The 17,732-nt window shown below is 53.1% G+C and overlaps 1 protein-coding gene across 2 annotated transcripts; it reads left to right on the forward strand.

Moving 5' to 3' along the window:
• The first annotated feature begins 904 nt into the window (after window positions 1-904).
• Amotl2 (angiomotin like 2) lies at window positions 905-16,801 on the forward strand. 2 transcript variants are annotated; one of them, XM_032910319.1, is made up of 9 exons: window positions 905-1,074; window positions 3,720-4,512; window positions 7,136-7,430; window positions 8,258-8,402; window positions 8,671-8,763; window positions 11,972-12,267; window positions 12,914-13,224; window positions 13,583-14,379; window positions 15,032-16,801. In XM_032910319.1, exons 1-8 carry the CDS (start codon window positions 1,068-1,070, stop codon window positions 13,899-13,901), a joined length of 2,259 nt encoding a protein of 752 aa, XP_032766210.1. In that variant the 5' UTR covers window positions 905-1,067; the 3' UTR covers window positions 13,902-14,379; window positions 15,032-16,801. The 2 variants fall into 2 exon arrangements, with proteins under 2 accessions (XP_032766210.1, XP_032766211.1); XM_032910320.1 differs by lacking the exon at window positions 905-1,074 and adding an exon at window positions 1,324-1,531.
• Window positions 16,802-17,732: the final 931 nt, after the last annotated feature.

Genomic DNA, 17,732 nt, shown 5'->3' on the forward strand with positions numbered 1-17,732 from the left:
CGAAGGCACATCCTTTGTAAAGGCAGCAAGGGTGGTTAACTCCTAAGGAATCTCCCCGCCCCCCCCCGCCCCCCACACTCTTAAAGGAAAGCTTTATGCAAAACTAGTCACATCCCTGGCTATTGAATTTGAAAGGTTTCCCACCCTTGGTCTACTCCAGCAAAGTTGGGAATTGAGATCGCTGTGCTGAGGAAAGGAGGGGGGGACCTGGCCAGCCCGCGGCAGAAATCTAGGCGGATTCTAGGTGGATGGGACCGAGGAAGGAATGCATGCCGACCGGGAGCTCTAACCAGAGGAGGGAGGAGGAGGGGAGTCAGAAATGACAGACAGAAGAGTCCATTCCACACTAAAGTAGAACACCAGAAGCCAGCGAAGGGGAAGACAAAGAGGGCTGGCTAGGTGTAGACAAATTGGAAAAGATTGGAACTGGGGACAGGTAGGTGGAAGCAGAGACTCTCTGGGCCCGCCTTATCAGGCTAGGGTACCCGGATTCCGAAGACCAAGAAAAGAGTCCTGGCTTCATCAGCTATTCTCTGTGTGACTCTAGGTAAGTTATTAAACTCTCTGAGCCTTGGTTTCTTATTTATTACAGAGATAATGAGAGCACGGTTGGAGAGTGACTAGAATCTTATGGCCGAGTAAAGAGCAAGTGGTGACCCGCCCTTGTGCTTGACTTAAAGCTGAACGGAGCTGGGGAGAAGTTAGACAGAGTGCCCAGTGAGTGGCTGATTCATTTGGGTAGTGGGTTAAATCCACCAGATTTTCAACCCAGATTCACACACTTCCTGTAGAGGCAGGATCTAAAAGAGCTGGCGAAGGTGTTTGTAAACAATAAAAGTGCAGTTCAAAGTTTGCCGCTGGGGGGTGAAATAGTAGGGGTTAGGAAAGAGGCTGGGCAGCTGCGGGCCGAAGCATCGGTTGGTTCGCCTGCAACACGGCCCAAGCTGGGCGGATGTAAAGTGCTTTGCAGTCCTCCCGCCATCTCCAAAAAGCCACAGACCCCTCTTGCAGCCACCACGGGGCGTTCGAGGCTTATCCCTGGAAGTCGTCCCTCGGTGCATGTAAGGATGACGGGTGAGAACCGGGTGCGGACAGTGGTGGAGCGATCTTGGGACCAGTTGGTTAAGACACCCCCAACAGCTAGGACAGCAAGGCAGAAGGCAGGGAATGCCATACGGCCCCAGAGCCCAGGGTGGCACAAGGGGACAAGGCTGAGGCCAGCCCAGCCGCCGGCCGCAGCGCCGCCTCCCCGGAGGAAGGCGGGGGCTGGGCCAGGAGGCGGGGGGAGGCGGAGAGCGGAGGAGGGCGGCGCGCTGAGAGGTTATTTGTGGTTCGCTTTGATCCCGAGGGGGAACCTGAAACTCTCACATTCCTGGCATAGCAGCCGCCTCCAGCGCGGGCTGACCTAGAGGCTGCGCACTGGGGCGCGAGCAAGCAGATCGTCGGCGCCACCGACGAGTGCGCACCTCCGTTGCCGACCGTACCTAAGCCGAACCGGGTCTGCGTGCGCCGGCAGCCGCGGGCCGCAGCGGTAAGCAAGGCGCCTGGCGCTCCGGGTAGTGCGCGAAGCCTGCGGGGACGCTTCCCAGCGGCACCCGGACACCACGATCAGCCCGACTCTTTCTGGAGATCGGAGCTGGAGTGGAGGAGCCTCCCCGGGGAGGGGACACTGTGCACCCTTTCGAGGATTGATCCTGGGTGTCTGTCTAGCCTAGGCTGCTTGCGTTTTTGTGGGGGTGAGGACACGATTCTCCGACCCACTGGGGCTGGAGGAAGGACAGAGGATCAGTGTTTGGGAGTGTGCGTCTCGTACGGGGCAAGTGAATAGCTGCTGTAGGCATATCTCGCCGAATACGGGGTCACCGTGATTGCTTTGTCTAGATTGGGGATACAGGTGGCTTTTACCCTCAACTAGCTCAAGAATTCCTCTTTGTCTTCCTTGGAAAATCCTCTCCGGAGCCACGAACTGGCTCTCACTTAGAAAGAATGCAGCCTGCTGTCCAGTCCGGTGACGTCAGCGCTGAAGTATTTGGAAAACAAAGAGGGTTAGGGAGAGAGGCGGACCCGCGATGCTTAAAGACCTCTCGCGGTTGTGGGTTTTGCTTGCCCGGGGCACTCGGGCAACCACCAGTGCTAGTGGTCCACCTCGGTAGAGGTGGGAAGCGCGGGAACCGTGGTCTGGCTGACTTAGAGACTAGCGTTGGTTCTTTTTGCTGGAGGGAGCCCGAGCCAAGGCCAGAGAAGCATGTTTGCTTAGAAAGGTGGCTGGTTTTCCGAGAGCAGTGTTCCAGAGCAGCCCAGGTGCAACGCCCGAGTAAGGAAGCTGATTTTTAGAAATTGCTCAACCCTAAGAATTTGAAAGATTGTGCATCTAGGGAATTTGGTTGGGACGTGTGTGTGATGAGAGGCCTCGGAAAGGTTCCGTGCTCCCGGGGAGCCTGGCTCATAGTTGGCGCGCCTGGAATCTATCGGGAAGGCTTTGCATTCCTTCTAGCCGCTCCCGGATCCTCCTTAGCGGGAGTCAGCCCAGACAGTGATTAACGTAGGAAATGCCGCGTAGAAAAAGCTGCGTGCGAGCAGTCTCCTCAAGTCTTACACATTGTAGGGTGCAGCTGGGGTGGGGGTGGGGGTATTAGTTGCCGGCTTGGGTGCCCTTGGGGCTCATTACCAACGTACCATTCAGGGCTCTGCCAACACACCATTCCCAAACTGGGGCAGCACACTAGGGATAGCACGGAAGAGAAAGGGGCCACATCCCCACGAGCCCTTCCTTCGTCTTCCCCCTCACCTCATTACCCCATCAACTGGCATAGGTGGTCGTTACTAATATCAACAGAGATACAGAGGGTCATCCCCTGTGTACCTGTAGGGTACAAGTAGAGGCTTTAATAAGTAGTGTGTGTGTGTGTGTGTGTGTGTGTGTGTGTATAGAAAGGAGGAGGAGGATCAATATTTTGCTGGCTCAATTACTGCAGTCACACCTCTGCCTCACCAGTTCACATGCAGCTTCTCAGGCTGCTCACCTTGCAGAGTGACTGCGAAGGTCATCTGTGACAAGGATTTATTTTATCTGCAGCCTTTGAGCCCAGGATCCGTCTCCTGGAAGAGAAGCCAGTGGAGGGTGGTGGACTATGGCGGCTCAAGCCTCTTCATTCGAAACAGTCAATGGAGTCATATGCTTAGGGCTTCTTTCTACTGGGCTACATTCTGTCTTTGGCCACTCTGCCAGTAAACTGAGGTCCTACTGCTTAAGTGGTTGAATTTGATGGACACCTGTCCTGGGGTCACTCATGAGAGTGTTTGGGGGTAATGGCTGATTGTAGGGGAGTGTGATTATTAGATAACCTTCAGGTTTTCTGTTGTATTTCTGTGGTCTCCATACATGTCGTTAGAATGGTAAGCATCTGCCAAGGATTTATAGCATGCCAGGCGCTCTACCTCCTACATTTCAACTCCCAAGAGGCATACTGTGTGTGTGTCTGTGTGTCATGTACGTACACACACACACACACACACACACACACACACACACACACACGGCAGACTAAGATCAGAAGCTCAGTAACTAAACTTAATCAATTGATGGCCATATTGGCACTTGGATCTGGGCCTGTGTAAAACCACCCATCTCACCTTCTCCTTCATCCAGAGTGTTTCGGCAAGTGCCCCTCCCTCCTTTGTATGTGCTTCCACTGACTGCTATTCTTTCTGTCTGTTAGGTGCTCTGAGACCAGGTGCCTGCTGGCCATTGTCTAGGCAGGTGTGTGAAAGCCAGAGAAGCATGAGGACACTGGAAGACTCCTCAGGGACAGTCCTGCACCGCCTCATCCAGGAGCAGCTGCGCTACGGCAACCTGACAGAGACTCGCACTCTGTTGGCCATCCAGCAGCAGGCCCTGCGGGGTGGGGCTGGAGCTGGGGGCACAGGGAGCCCCCAGGCCTCCCTGGAGATCGGAGCACCCGAGGACAGTCAGGTGCTACAGCAGGCCACCAGGCAGGAGCCCCAGGGCCAGGAGCATCAGGGTGGAGAGACCCACCTGGCAGAGAACAGGCTGTACCGACTCTGCCCACAGCCCAGCAAGGGAGAAGAGCTGCCCACCTATGAGGAAGCCAAAGCCCATTCGCAGTACTATGCAGCGCAGCAGGCAGGCTCCCGGCTGCATGGTGGGGACCGGGATCCAAGAGGGGCCTCAGGAGGCAGCCGACGTCAGGATGAGGCTCTTCGAGAGTTGAGGCACGGCCATGTGCGCTCCTTGAGTGAACGACTTCTGCAGCTGTCCCTGGAAAGAAATGGTGCCCGGGTCCCCAGCCACATGAGCTCTTCCCACAGTTTCCCTCAGCTGGCTCGCAGCCAGCAAGGTCCCCAGCCCCGAGGACCCCCAGCTGAGGGCCCAGAGCCCCGTGGGCCACCACCTCAATACCCACACGCTGTAATGGCTCAGGAGACTGCGGCTGTCAATGACCCAAGATACCGTCCGCGAAGCAGCCCACACTTCCAGCATGCTGAAGTCAGGTAACCTTGGGTTTCTTCTAGTTCAGTGTCCCAGGAGGAGGACCCCAAGATCATACATGTCGAGGATCTCAACTCTCATGTCACGATCCCGATCCCAGGGCACCCCCACCAGCTCCTGGGGCTGTCTGATCTAGATCTACTCTCTTTTGTCTTGAGAAGGGAGGGCTGGTGGCTGGAGGGATGGGAGGACTTAGCTGATCCAGTAATGGAAGCACATGCCTGAAATATTTAGGTGAGGCAGGAAGATCACAAGTTGACCACCATCCTGGGCTAAGTAGCAAGACTGTCTAAAACAAAAAGAAACTGACATCATTGTTTTAACTCAGAATATAGATGGCATTGTCTATAGCATTCAAATAAGGGGGGGGGTCCCAGGGGATGTGAAGGGGGTTCAAAGGTGAGAATTTTTTTTTCTTTTAAAGAAAGGACTAATTAAAGACAATGGGAACCCTTACCAAACTGCTCCGAGTTAAGTAGGCCAAAGGTGGAACTTCTGGAAGGTTTTTTAAGAAAAAGTGGACATTTTTGTTGTTGTTGTCGTAGTCATTGGGATGTGTTGCTAATGAGGCTAAGCCACTTCTGTACAGTTCTGCCTTGTCTGCCAGTTAATTACTTATTAGGGTGTCCCTTGTGCTTGTCATTGTGGGCCTAGGTGAGTGAGTGGTTTTGGTTTTTTTTTGTTTGTTTGTTTGGTTTTTTTTGGTGGAGGCTCAGAATGCTGTTAGCCCAGGGTAGTGACTTGGCTTGACTGAATGTGAAGTCTTGGGGGGAGTGTGTGCGCGCGCTGATCAACTCTTATAAGAGATATCAATACCAGCCTTAGAGAATGGGTCATAGAGGTGGGAGACCCATGAGTGCAAGCAGGAAGCTAGATCACTGCCGGAGTCCGGGTTCCTAGAAATGAGGGGCCACCTTAGTCATCTTAGCTGGCCCCTGCGCCTTTTCCAGAGAAACAGGCGCTGCTGCTGTATCTCCCTGGGGGTGGGGTGAGGTGGGCCTCCAGGGACCTAACTGGGAGACCTTCTGGGTTCAAGGTCAGTGTCTGGCTCACTTCGCCCTTGCTGAGTCCTCATTTGGTCCCTCTATTTCCCACCAATTGGTTTTCTTCACTCTGGAAGAGAGTGGTGGCCCTGGGCCCTCGTGGGTTTACTCCACACCCCTGGATCCCCACCTCGACTCCCACCTCAGGGCCGGTCAGGAAGAGTTTCTTCTTTTGGACCAGCCCTCTTGAACCCTGCCAGGAAAAGATAATATCCAGGCAAGGAAGTGGGCTGTTTGCAGGAGAACAAAAAGACAGGGAGGAGGAGGGCAGTGGGAAATGAAGAACCAGGAGTGAGTGTGAACAACGGAAAGGAGTCGCCATTCTTCCCTGGGGCTAAATCATTCTCGAAGAATGTCAGTTGTGTCTGCCTGGCCTGTGGGGGGCAGGGAAGGGTGGAGGGGGACAACAGTTTTCTGAGGCCACCCTGAGAGTGACCACACTTGGCAGCAAGGGAGAGTTTAGCCAGGCCAGTGGCAGCTCTCTACCCTGCTCTCCCTGGAGCTGATAGGAAAAAGCACATGCAGGCTTTTTCCTTGGCTCATCAGACGAGGAGTATTTATTAGGGACTGAGTCAGGGACTCAAAGAACAGGGGAGCCATAGGCTACAGGGATGATTTTTGAACACTGGGAGTTGGGTGGGTTGAGGGGTGATAGACCCAGAAATGAAATCCAACTTCCAAGAGGCTTCTAGAAAATTCTTAGTATAACTTAGTATAACTCTGGGGTTACAAGACCCCAGAAAGGCCCTGTGACTACCTGTGCCTCACTCTGTTCTCTATTAGAGCATGAGGATGTGTTACACTCATGGCCAAGGGCCGGTAGAACGCAGTCCTGAGCTCCGCTGTTGAGCTAATCCAGAGGTGGCCCCTTGTTCTTCATAAACTGAGGTGCTCACCAACAGAGATGGAGGCTAGACAGTCATGGGCGAACCTGCTGGTGTCAAGCCCAGCTTCTGTGGCTCCTCGTGATCTAGCAGACACAGGTGACACTTGGCAGACACAGCACTGGTTTGCTGAAGGCCTAGCAGCAGCGGGAGCTGAAATCTGTCCCCGTTTGTGAGACTGAGCTCATCTGATTCCCTGCTGTCACCTTAGCTGGGGGGTCTTTGAAGAGAGTTTCAGTAGTTGGGGGTAGCAGGACCCTGAAACAGAGAGGGGAAAACTCAGGTGTGCCGCTTTAGCTGACTTGGCTTACCTGCCCGAATGAATCCCTTTACCCCCACACCCCATACCTGGGATTCTGCGTGGCTCCCATCCCCAAAGAACCTTCTATCAATCCAAAAGGTCAAGGGTGCGTTTTTAAAGATAATGTTTAAGCTGTATTTGCTTGGGACAACTAGGATGGCTTGGGCTGATCCCTAAGGCAGCTGTGAACAGAGCGAACGTCAGGATGCAGCACCCTGCACACGGGTCCCACTCTCTAACTCTTCGAATCTTAGGCACATAACCTTGTGGCACAGGCTCTCCCTATAGTAGCTGCCTAAAGCCGGGGAGGCTCAGTCATCGGCAATAATAGCCAGTGAGTGTGTGTCTGTCTGTCTGTGTGTCCATCTCTGAGCTCCGTTCACCTCTTCTCTTCCAGGATCCTGCAGGCACAGGTACCACCGGTTTTCCTCCAGCAGCAACAGTACCAGTACCTGCAGCAACCCCAGGAGCACTCCCCACCCCTCCATCCAGCCGCTCTAGGCCATGGTCCCCCAAGCTCCTTCAATCCACCTGCCCTGGAGGGACCACCCGGTGCCCAGGCCACTTCGGGCAGTGCCCACCTGGCCCAGATGGAGAGCGTGCTGAGGGAGAACGCCAGGCTGCAGAGGGACAATGAGCGGTTGCAGAGGGAGCTGGAGAGCACTTCAGAGAAGGCCAGCTGCATAGAAAAGGTGGGGACTCCCGAAGGCACTCCTGGGTGTGGGCAGTGCAGAGGGAGGCAGAGGAGCAGGGAAGCCTATCAGGCTGCCTTTTGTAGCACATACACATACACATACACACACACACACACACACACACACACACACACACACGCACACCCCCAAGCTGACTCCAGACAGCTGAGGAACAGCCAAGAGGCCTGCCCCGTTGCATGAGCAGTTGCTGGCCAGTGGTGGTTAGAAAGAACTCATTCACTAGCTCACTGCACACTTGTACCCTCGCCCTGCGCAGCCCCTCCTGTGGACACCTCCCACAGAGAGCCCTTTGTGCACCCACACAACAGCCAGTCTGTTCCAGGCCAGCTCTGGCCAAAGAGAAAGCCCCTCCTCTTAGGGAGAAGAAAAAGCAACGTGTTGGCCAAGCAAGCCAGCTAGGAGCACGTGGAAGACCTGTGGCTTCCAAGTGGGAGGGGCAGCCACATGCTCTGGGCAGAGGCAGCTCAGGCTGGGGTCTGGCACCCCCACTTCCTCGGGGGAAGCCTAGCCAATTGTGTACTAAGGCTCAACTTTAGCAATAGCCTCAGGCCTTCCACTTACTATCTATCTACAGCATTCTGAATAGGCTGAACCACCTATGTCCTCATCCCTGGTCCTTGGTAAACACTAAGCACGGGGCAGGCTGGAGGTGCCATACCACCCTTGAAGAACATCTAGCCCAGGGTCCAGGCAGTAGTCTGGCCTACCTAAGAGGCTGCAGTCCTGTGATAATCTCACTAGATCCACTGGCCTCCCTCCCTGGGACCATTCCTGACAGTGAATTTATTGTCTGTCTCTTACAGCTGGAAAATGAAATCCAGCGGCTCTCGGAGGCCCACGAGAGCCTGATGAGGACCTCGTCCAAGCGTGAGGCCCTGGAGAAGACCATGAGGAACAAGATGGACAGTGAAATGAGACGGTTACAGGACTTCAACCGAGACCTTAGAGGTGAGAACTGGGCTCGTGGGTTGGGGCGTTGGGAGGACATCATCTGTCAGACTTTGGGGCGGGGCTCTGTTTTAGGGAGGAAATTCAGTTCTACACTATAGAGGCCTACATTAGCCCTCATCATTGGGCCCTGATCTGAGCTGGGACTTCCTTATAATCCCATCTCCCCAGCTTAGAGGGTGCAAGCATACAGTTAGGGCCGAGATTAAAGTCCAGGCTAACAGCATCCCTGGGTGTTAAAAACATCTTTTCTCCTTATTTGAAACAGAGAGATTGGAGTCCGCAAACCGCCACCTGGCAAGCAAGACCCAGGAAGCCCAGGCGGGCAGTCAGGACATGGTGGCTAAACTGCTTGCTCAGAGTGAGTAGGGGACCATTTGAGAACCCTGGGTGGGTGTACAGGCCATGAGGCCACTATGACGTGACCCCACTGCCACGACCACTCCCTTCCCCTTGAGGTTTAACCCGCTTCCTGGCAGAGTGGTACTTCAGGAACAGTTTTGCTGAATGGCTGCTGTGGGAAGGGGTGGTTTCCAAAGTTGGATGGGGACTAGGGAACAGTAACTGGCTGAGCCACACAGTAGGGACTCTCAGTACAGCATTAGTCCCTTCTGTAGGGAGGCCATGACAGTCCTGACTATAGTTAAATGGAGGACAGTGCTGGTTCTTCAGAGTTTCCTAGCAATGCCAGGCAATAGAAAGGCTGGGGACACAAGAAGCTGCAGGGGATGGTTGAGCTGGCAGAGCGTCTTTAGAGTAGCCGCAAATGGGTTTGGTCAACAGCTCCGGTCTAAAGGAGGCATTCATAAAGTTTCTCTTTAAAATAACGAGGTCCGGGCTGGAGAGATGGCTCAGTGGTTAAGAGCCACTGACTGCGCTTCCAGAGGTCCTGAGTTCAATTCCCAGCAACCACACGGTGGTTTACAACCATCTGTAATGGGATCTGATGCACACCTCTTCTGGTGTGTCTGAAGACAGCTACAGTGAACTCTTATATATATTATAAGTATATCTTTCCAGGCATCCCGGGAGCTTCATTAGTTGAGCTGAGCTAAGCACCTGGCCAGTACAGGGTGGGAATTCATCCAGAAAATGGCAGGGAGGTGAGATGAGCTTAACAGATACAGGGGAAAAGTGTTCTCGAGCTGGAGGTTTGAGATTAGGAAGGCCCTGGTGACCCCAGAAAATCTGGGACCAGCCTAAGCATGGAGGCCACGGGAGGAGGTCTCAGACACTGAGGGGAAATGGCAGACTTGTAGGTAAGAAGGAAGGATACTTATGAGAGTACTTTGAAGTGTTTAGAGAGGTGAAGATTCTAGAGAGGGGGGCTTCTGGATGCAGCCGCCCCCTCACCCTCTTCCTTCAGGGACTTAAGAGTATTTGTAAGTTTGGCAGGAAATGGGCTCAGATTGGGCAAGACCCGGGCTATCCACTACTACCTTTCAAAACGAGGTGGTTAAAGGTCTCTAGAACAGAGGTGAAGGGGAAAGAGGTGTGTCGTTTAAGGGTTTGCCCTTGGGAGTCTGCGGAAGACGGGGAAGAGAGATTAGGGGTGCTTTGGTGGGAGGGGTGGATTTTGGACCCAGTGGCAAAGAAAGGAAGTCTCAGGGAGGGTTTCTGGAAGCCTGCAGAGGGGGAGGGGGGCAGAAGCAGCCGGGAGGCGTTTCCGCTCCCCGGGGAGCGAGCTAGCGCCAGGCTGTTCTTGGCTTCTTGCTGGAGCCATTAATCTCTGCAGCCGCGGTGACCTGGATGCCTGGCATTCCAGAGCCGCTGGGCTGTTCCGCTCCCAGCCCGTCCCCCTCCGTTCCCTCCCCTCGCAACCCCCTCCCTGCGCGCCTGACAGTGGCGCCCTTCGCCCTGGTGGCGCCCTGCCTAGCTTTGGGAGGAGAGAGCATGAGCACAAAGGGAGGCTGGGACCTGAATGTGGGGAGCCTGCTAAGTAGACTCAGCCTCCCACTGGCAACCATGGTGTCTTAGAGATTGTACAAGGCATCTGGAAACACAACAACAACAACAACAAAACCGGATCCACAGCCCCTAGGAACTAAGAAAAACCCCAGCATTCACAGGTTTTTGTTGTTGTCGTTTTTTGTTATGTAACTGCCATTCCGAAATGGCTGAGGTTGACCCTTATTTCTGGAGGGTACAGAATCCCCCCATAAGCCACTGGTTCGCCCTTCAACGAGTCATAGCAGCAGCCCCCAGCTCTGCCTGCATAGCCTGTTGGGCCTTCAGGAGCTGGCTGAGGCCTGACTACTGGTCCTGCCTGCTTTGCACAGGCGTTACGTTGGGCTGGCACGCGGTACGGAAGTATCTACTTCCTAGTACTGCTAGGGCTGGGGTGAGGCTGGATAGTATTCAGACCCCGAGGGGCTTCTTCCCTCCACCCCACTCACCAGTTGGCAAGCCAATGGAGTATGAACAGTTGCTTTAAAGTATCATGGAATAGCCCCGTCGTTTCCCTCCACACCAGAGTGAGGCCAGTCCAGGCTGGCTGCAGCATTTGGAAGGGCAAAGGAGATGGCCCGGATTGCCCCAAGTTCCCCTTCCATGCTGTTTAAGGAGTTGGTGATGGGAGGCCTCTGCATACTAGGACCGTGGCCTAGCCACGCACAGCCCAAAGAAAGTTAAGTTTCTGCTGTCTTCCCCGCCACATTTCAAGAGATCAGTAGCTCAAGGTGGCCTTGTTAGTTACCGTTTTTGGATAATGTAGAACAATCCACTATAGCAGAAAATCTCACTGATGTTTTGTTCTACAACCCTGTCCCCTACAGTGAGCTCTCCAGGGAAATAGGCTGCCAGTCTTGGTCGACTCACCCAAGACTCCCAAAGGGCGAGTGCTTCCAGGCGGAGGGTGGGCTTAGAGCATCCGGGTTCTTGCCTTGGCTTGGCTAGGTGGAGAGGCTCTCGTAGCGGGGCTTCTCCAGTCAGTTAGCAAAGTGCTCAGGGATAGCTAAAATCTTGGACACAAGTCTTTGGGCTAGCATCCTGTTCATTGTGCTGCGAGGTTTGAATTCCCTTGTGGGCCTGCATGTGGGTCCTCAGACCATGGGTTTCTGAAAGGGATGCTAGTCTGCAGGCTGCACTTGAGATCCATATTGGCAAGAAGGACTGTATGCCATATTGCTGGAGGCATGTGGGTCCCATGTTTCTTCTTCTATTAATCAGGAGCCTCAAATTCTACCTAGATTGAATGTGATCAGGTCAAAAGTGCCCTTCCTGATCGAATGACCTTGCTACAGTACCCTAATCTATAAAAGGTTGGCACAGTTTCTGCCTGGGCCGTCTGGTTATCACGAAGCTTAAGGAAAATATGCTTTGGTGATGGCCATGCCTGGCACAATTGGAGCAGCTAAAGGCCACTTTAGGTTGGTTGTTCCAGCAAGGTCACAGGGTCAGGCTCTGCCGTTCACTCTTACCTTAATCTGCATCTCTCTGAAGCGTAATACGTAACTCGCTGGAGTGTCAAGAGCGTGAGAGAGAGGGGCAGCTGTCAGTACAGAGCCCACACGTGGATAAAGGTGGCCACCATCACTGACCCACTCCTCTTTAACGTCTCCCCCCGACAGGCTATGAGCAGCAACAGGAGCAAGAGAAGCTGGAGCGGGAGATGGCGCTGCTGCGTGGTGCCATCGAGGACCAGAGGCGACGGGCTGAACTGCTGGAGCAGGCGCTGGGCAACGCGCAGAGCCGCGCCGCTCGAGCGGAGGAGGAGCTCCGCAAGAAGCAGGCCTACGTGGAGAAGGTGGAGCAGCTGCAGCAGGCGCTGGGACAGTTGCAGGCTGCTTGTGAAAAGCGGGAGCAGCTGGAGCTGCGTCTGCGCACGCGCCTGGAGCAGGAACTCAAAGCCTTGCGCGCGCAGCAGGTAAGCGCGAGACCCGCGCCGCTGGTGGCGCAGGGCAGAATCTAAGGGCTCCCGGATCTCTAGGCTTTGTCCCCTTGGAAAGATGATTGCTCCATGTCCCCCTTAGCTGCTTGTATAGCGAAGGATCGGCCACGAGCCCTACCATGGCACTTAACAGAAATTTGGTACCTTAGTACCAGTCAGTAATAACGTTCCTGCCGAAGACTGGACCGCTCTGATCCATCTTCCCAAAATAGGAAGGAAGGTGTCTGAGCTCTGAGTCCGTGCTTGGACATAAACATCTCTTGTGTTTACAAACCAGATAGAGTTCTGTCTCCACACCCAACTTTACCCTGTCATAGAAGAAGGGGGACCAACGCTTAGTCGTCCCACCCTGAATGCCACTCACATTCCAACTCCCATCAGAGAATTGCTTTTTTCAGTCATCCCTGCCCCTGTGCTCCTGACCACCAGGATCAAGGAGGGGATGTGAGGATGTTTGTTATTCCCTGTATCTCTGGGTGGGAGTAGGAAGGGCTGTGTGTGCTGTGCATGGCCGAACAAAAGGATGCATGTGTGAGAGTCTTCGTGTAAGTCTGAGGAGCGAAGTTCCCCGCACGCCAGCCTTGACCCTTGACCCTTGACCATGCTATTCCTTGCTCTGCAGAGGCAGACAGGCACCCTCACAGGTGGTGGCGGTAGCCACACTGGGTCCACGGAGCTCAGTGCCCTGCGACTGTCAGAACAGCTTCGGGAGAAAGAGGAACAGATACTGGCTCTAGAGGCGGACATGACCAAGTGGGAGCAAAAGTATTTGGAGGAACGGGCCATGAGGCAGTTTGCCATGGATGCGGCTGCCACTGCGGCTGCCCAGCGAGACACCACTCTCATCAGACACTCCCCCCAGCCCTCGCCCAGCAGCAGTTTCAACGAAGGCCTGCTGGCAGGCAACCACAGGCACCAGGAGATGGAGAGCAGGTACCGTAGGGTCGGGCAGGGGTGTCTGTAGTCAGGGTAGACTGGTGCTATCCAGTCTCTCTGCCCAGTCCTTTGTCCCTGGTAAACAAGCCCCACCCATAGCAGCTCAATATGTTTGGCATTCCAGAAATTATAAACAATTGCTTCCCTGAGTGAATCCCTGATATGTGCAGGCTTGAGTTGGGTGGGTACCTTCCAAGCTCTGGCCACTACTCCTCTGTAAGGGATCTTACAAGGCCAAGGGGCCCTGCCTGCCTCGGGGAGGGATGTCTGGGTTTCTTTCCAACGTCCGTGAGGTGGGTGGGATGGAGGAGCTGAGCCTGTGGGTCTGACAGTGTGACCTCTTCCCGTGTGACAGGTTGAAGGTGCTCCATGCCCAGATCCTAGAGAAAGACGCAGTGATCAAGGTCCTTCAACAACGTTCCAGGAAAGACCCTGGCAAGGCTACCCAGGGCACCCTACGGCCCGCCAAGTCGGTGCCGTCCATCTTTGCGGCTGCAGTGGGGACTCAGGGCTGGCAAGGGTTCTCAACCAACGAGCGACAAACGGATGCACCTGCCCGGCAGACAGTAGGTATGAAGAGGCTTGCAGTGGGGTGGAAAGGGGTACAAAGTTTGGAGTGCATATTACCAGACTCTTTCTCAGAATACACACCCACTGAGACCAGGGCTTCCTGACCCCTGTTTTAGGGGACCTGGCTTAGCCTTTGGCTCTCGTGACCCTGAAACCTCCTGTTAGTAGAGTGGATGCTAGACCGCCAGCTGCTTGCTAATAGATCTAGTCAAGGTTCTACGGTTCCTGAGTGAATACTAAGAAATTCTAGATTTCAGCCACAAAGCATCAATGGCCATTTTCTATCTATTAGACATCTTGAAAAATAAGAGCTACCCAGTCCACAGGGTTTGCTTGGGGTGTCCTTCATCAAGACCATGTCTCCTACCTCAAGCAGTATCCATCAATGTCCATTCTTTCTTACAGACCGTGGACCAGCAGAAGAGCCCCCGGCCACAGCTCCTCCCCCTGCCCACACCAAACATGGCAGCAGAGACGGGAGCACCCAAACCGATGGCCCTGCCGACAGCACCTCTGCCTGCTTGGCCTCAGAACCCGACAGCCTCCTGGGGTGCAATGGTAGCCAGAGGACAACCTCTCTGGGTAAGTAAGCCCACTTTATTAGATGGGGGTTGAGGACATGGTAGAGGTGTGAACTGGGACACATGGGCCCGTTTTCCTCAAACTCATCCACCATGGGAAGCCCCACAGTTGGGTGTCAGAAGTTGTCTCAATGGGAGACAGCCGTTGAGCCATTTCAGAAAGGAAGCAGCTCAACAGAAGGCACTATACTCCTCCCCAATTGCCCTCACATCCTCCTGCCAGTACAAATATCTAAGATGAAGGAACTTGGCCTGATAGTGATCTTGGGTTGGGAAGCTCTTTGGAAGAGCCCAGAGAGGAGAAACTTTAGAGGAAGCCTTTTCTCTTTCTACTCTGATTTCACATTCGCCCTTGCATAGCTGCCTGCGTGTGCCCCCATGATCTCAGAAAAACCACAGGGATGATAGGAATGCTGCAGCCAGCGTCTAACCCTGGGGGCACCCCTCCACCGATCACTCCAGCTAGTTCAGAGTCTAAACACAGGCATGCTTCCTCAGCGGAGGGGAAGGAGCACAGCCTTGTGCTTAGAAGAGGAACCCGAGGACTAAGGCAGCTTAGGGGAGGGAAGGGGGTCTGTGGACAGATCCTGTGTTAGGAGCTGAAGAGAATCAGTGGATAATACTCACAGTGCAGTCTTGTGTTCTTTCTCCAGACTCTATAGCTGCAACCAGAGTCCAGGATCTGTCAGACATGGTGGAAATACTGATCTGAAGGAAGGAGGCCTTGGGGACCCTGAAGCCTGGCTCCCCTGTGGCATTCCAGCAATTGTCTTCAAATGCTGCACCTCATTTCCTCCAACCAGCGATGGTTTGGTGCAGGAGCTCAGAGAGGAGCACTCCAGGGGAGCCAGAAAAGGCTGCACCCCCAGAAGACTGCTTTTTTTGACCTATATTTCTCCCACGACAATGAGGAAGGAAGAGTCAGACGTCACCTGCCGCCCGAGGTCTGTTGCTGGAGCAGAAAGGGGCTGAGCCCCCTCCGTCCTGCCAGTTTGTATTCGGGCATGAAGGGAAAGGAGACTGGATTCTGATTCCCAAGAATGGCTGGACACCAGCCAAATGGTCTGCAGGGATAATCAGGCCAAACCATGGTGTTCTGTGGCTAAGCATGGCCCCAGCCAGCCCTAACTGCTCTCAGTTCCTCACTGCCTTCTTCAGATCACTAAGACTTGAATCTTTTGGGGAACTATTGGGAGTGAGAGCCTTTCGTGAGCCACCAGCATGTCCCCTTGCTTGGAGTAGGTTAGAGGCCATTTGAGAGGCCCGCAGAACAGTGTGTTTTGTATATAATTCTCTTTCCTTGGGAACAGAAGACTAAGCATGCTGGTTCAGAGTCTCCTTCCAGAGCTGTGCTGCCTGCCCCTGCTTGCCACAGTTCTTGAAACATTTGACAGGTCTACCAGATGTCCCTCTGCCTCCAGTTCTTGGCGGTGTTTTTTGATACTGGTTGCCTTTCCTCTGTTTTAAATCCCTGTGTTCAATGCCCGTGGGATTCTTATCACCAGCCTTTGTGAACGGCTCCACCGCTCCTACCCCTGGGACATCCTGTCAGTTTGGTTATAAACTGAGCCAGATGCGATGAGCCACCACAAGCGGATATCTGTCATACCCAGCCCCAGGTTCTCTTTGAAGAAACTGGAGACGTTGTTCTCATAAACGTGTTCGTTCCCACCAGCAGGGACTGGGAGAGGGAGCTATGCTGTTTAATCGGTGAACTTAAAGAAAAGTCCCCCTAGGTGCCCCCATCACAGAATGGCACCCAAGAGGCTGGCTCCTCGAGCGTTGGTGCCCCAGCCCTGAAGCAGGGCCAGCTACTCGGAATTAGGCGAAGCACCCTCCCATGGCAGCCTACCAGCAGCAGTGACTTTAACTTCTGGTCTTAAAGTAACCCCCATTCAGCTGAAAAAGCGATTGGTGGATTTCAGATCTGTTGTGTTTTCTCCTCTGGTTGTTTTGTTTGTTTTTTCTCTCACTGTTTGAAGTTCTGTCTGTTGTTCCATTCCCATGGTTCTCCATGTTTCCTTTTTAAACATTTGCATTTGCTGGGCAATTGCGTATTTTTTTAATTCCCCTTCCCCCCTGTGTAAAGCTGAGAAATACATCTGGTTCATGTGCGTTGTTTACAAAGATAAAAGTTTAAAAAAAAAACAAAAAAAAAAGGAGGGAAAAACAAAAAAAATATCGTGAAAGAAAAAAAAACAACTTAATATATTTTGGATTAATATTTGGTATTTCTTTTAAAATATTTTTTTTTGTGCTGTGAACGTTTTCTGCCAAAGACCATGACGTGTGTCTGTGTGTTTAAGTTATCATGAATATTTAAGGTGCAAACATGGCTGTTTTGTTACGCCACTCTGTACCAGGATTGCCGCAGCATTCCACCAGGTATGACAGTATTTTAATAAAAAAAAAGCTTATACGGAGATGTTTTATCTGTTTGTTTGTTTATTGGTTGAGACACTGTCTAGGTTTGAGTCTAAGTTACCTTCAAACTATAGTTTCTCCCACCTCGGCCTCCATAATGGTGGATTTCCAGGTGAGTGCCACCACCTCCAACTCCAGGCCTGGTTATCTACAAGGATGAAGAAAGAGGGGGAAGGTTCTGAGGGCGTCACCCACGTCTGCTTCCTCCAAGGATATGTGCCACTTCCAACCAGAGATCGTGTGAAATGATATTAAGGATAGTTTAAATGACATGGCTGCCCTTGCCTCCACACTCTGCCTGCGGTGACACAGATCATCTGAGGGTAGCAAGGGTAATCAGTTGTGATTTGGGTTGCTGTACAAAGCTGCCAACACATTACCCACTCTACTCTCTCGTTCAGTGCACACGACCTTGTTAAAGGATACCATGTGGACCCTCCAACCGGACCCGGGCACAGTAGGTCAGAGAATGACAAGTTCTTGTACACCTGTTTTCAGCCTTCTTTTGTGATACCATAACTATCCTTCCCAAGGTTCACAAAAGTATTTCTCCAGCACCCCCTTAATCTTGGCATTGAATCCAGTCAGAATGCAGGTGGGCATAAGGATAACCAGGAGGCAGCAGACCACCAGATGGGCCATAAAGGCCCATGACAGCAAGCAAACCTGTGACCGTGGGTGAAGAGCCTTCAGGGCCAGTGTGGGCACTCACCAGCCATCTTGGAATGACCAAGCTGGTGTTCTAAAGAGGGTGTCTTTTGCCCAACCTGCTTGTCATAGGAATGGAATTGAACAGATGAGTAGAATTCAGAACACACAAAGACTTCTCTAGCCATCCTCATAGCAAGTGACTATGGGCTTTGCTGTCTGCCTTCTCTGTGACTTAAGTCTATTAAGAGTTCCCTTTATATTTCCTGTAGACTGAAAGAA

This window comes from Rattus rattus, chromosome 8, assembly GCF_011064425.1.
Source record: "Rattus rattus isolate New Zealand chromosome 8, Rrattus_CSIRO_v1, whole genome shotgun sequence".
Lineage (NCBI taxonomy): Eukaryota > Metazoa > Chordata > Mammalia > Rodentia > Muridae > Rattus > Rattus rattus.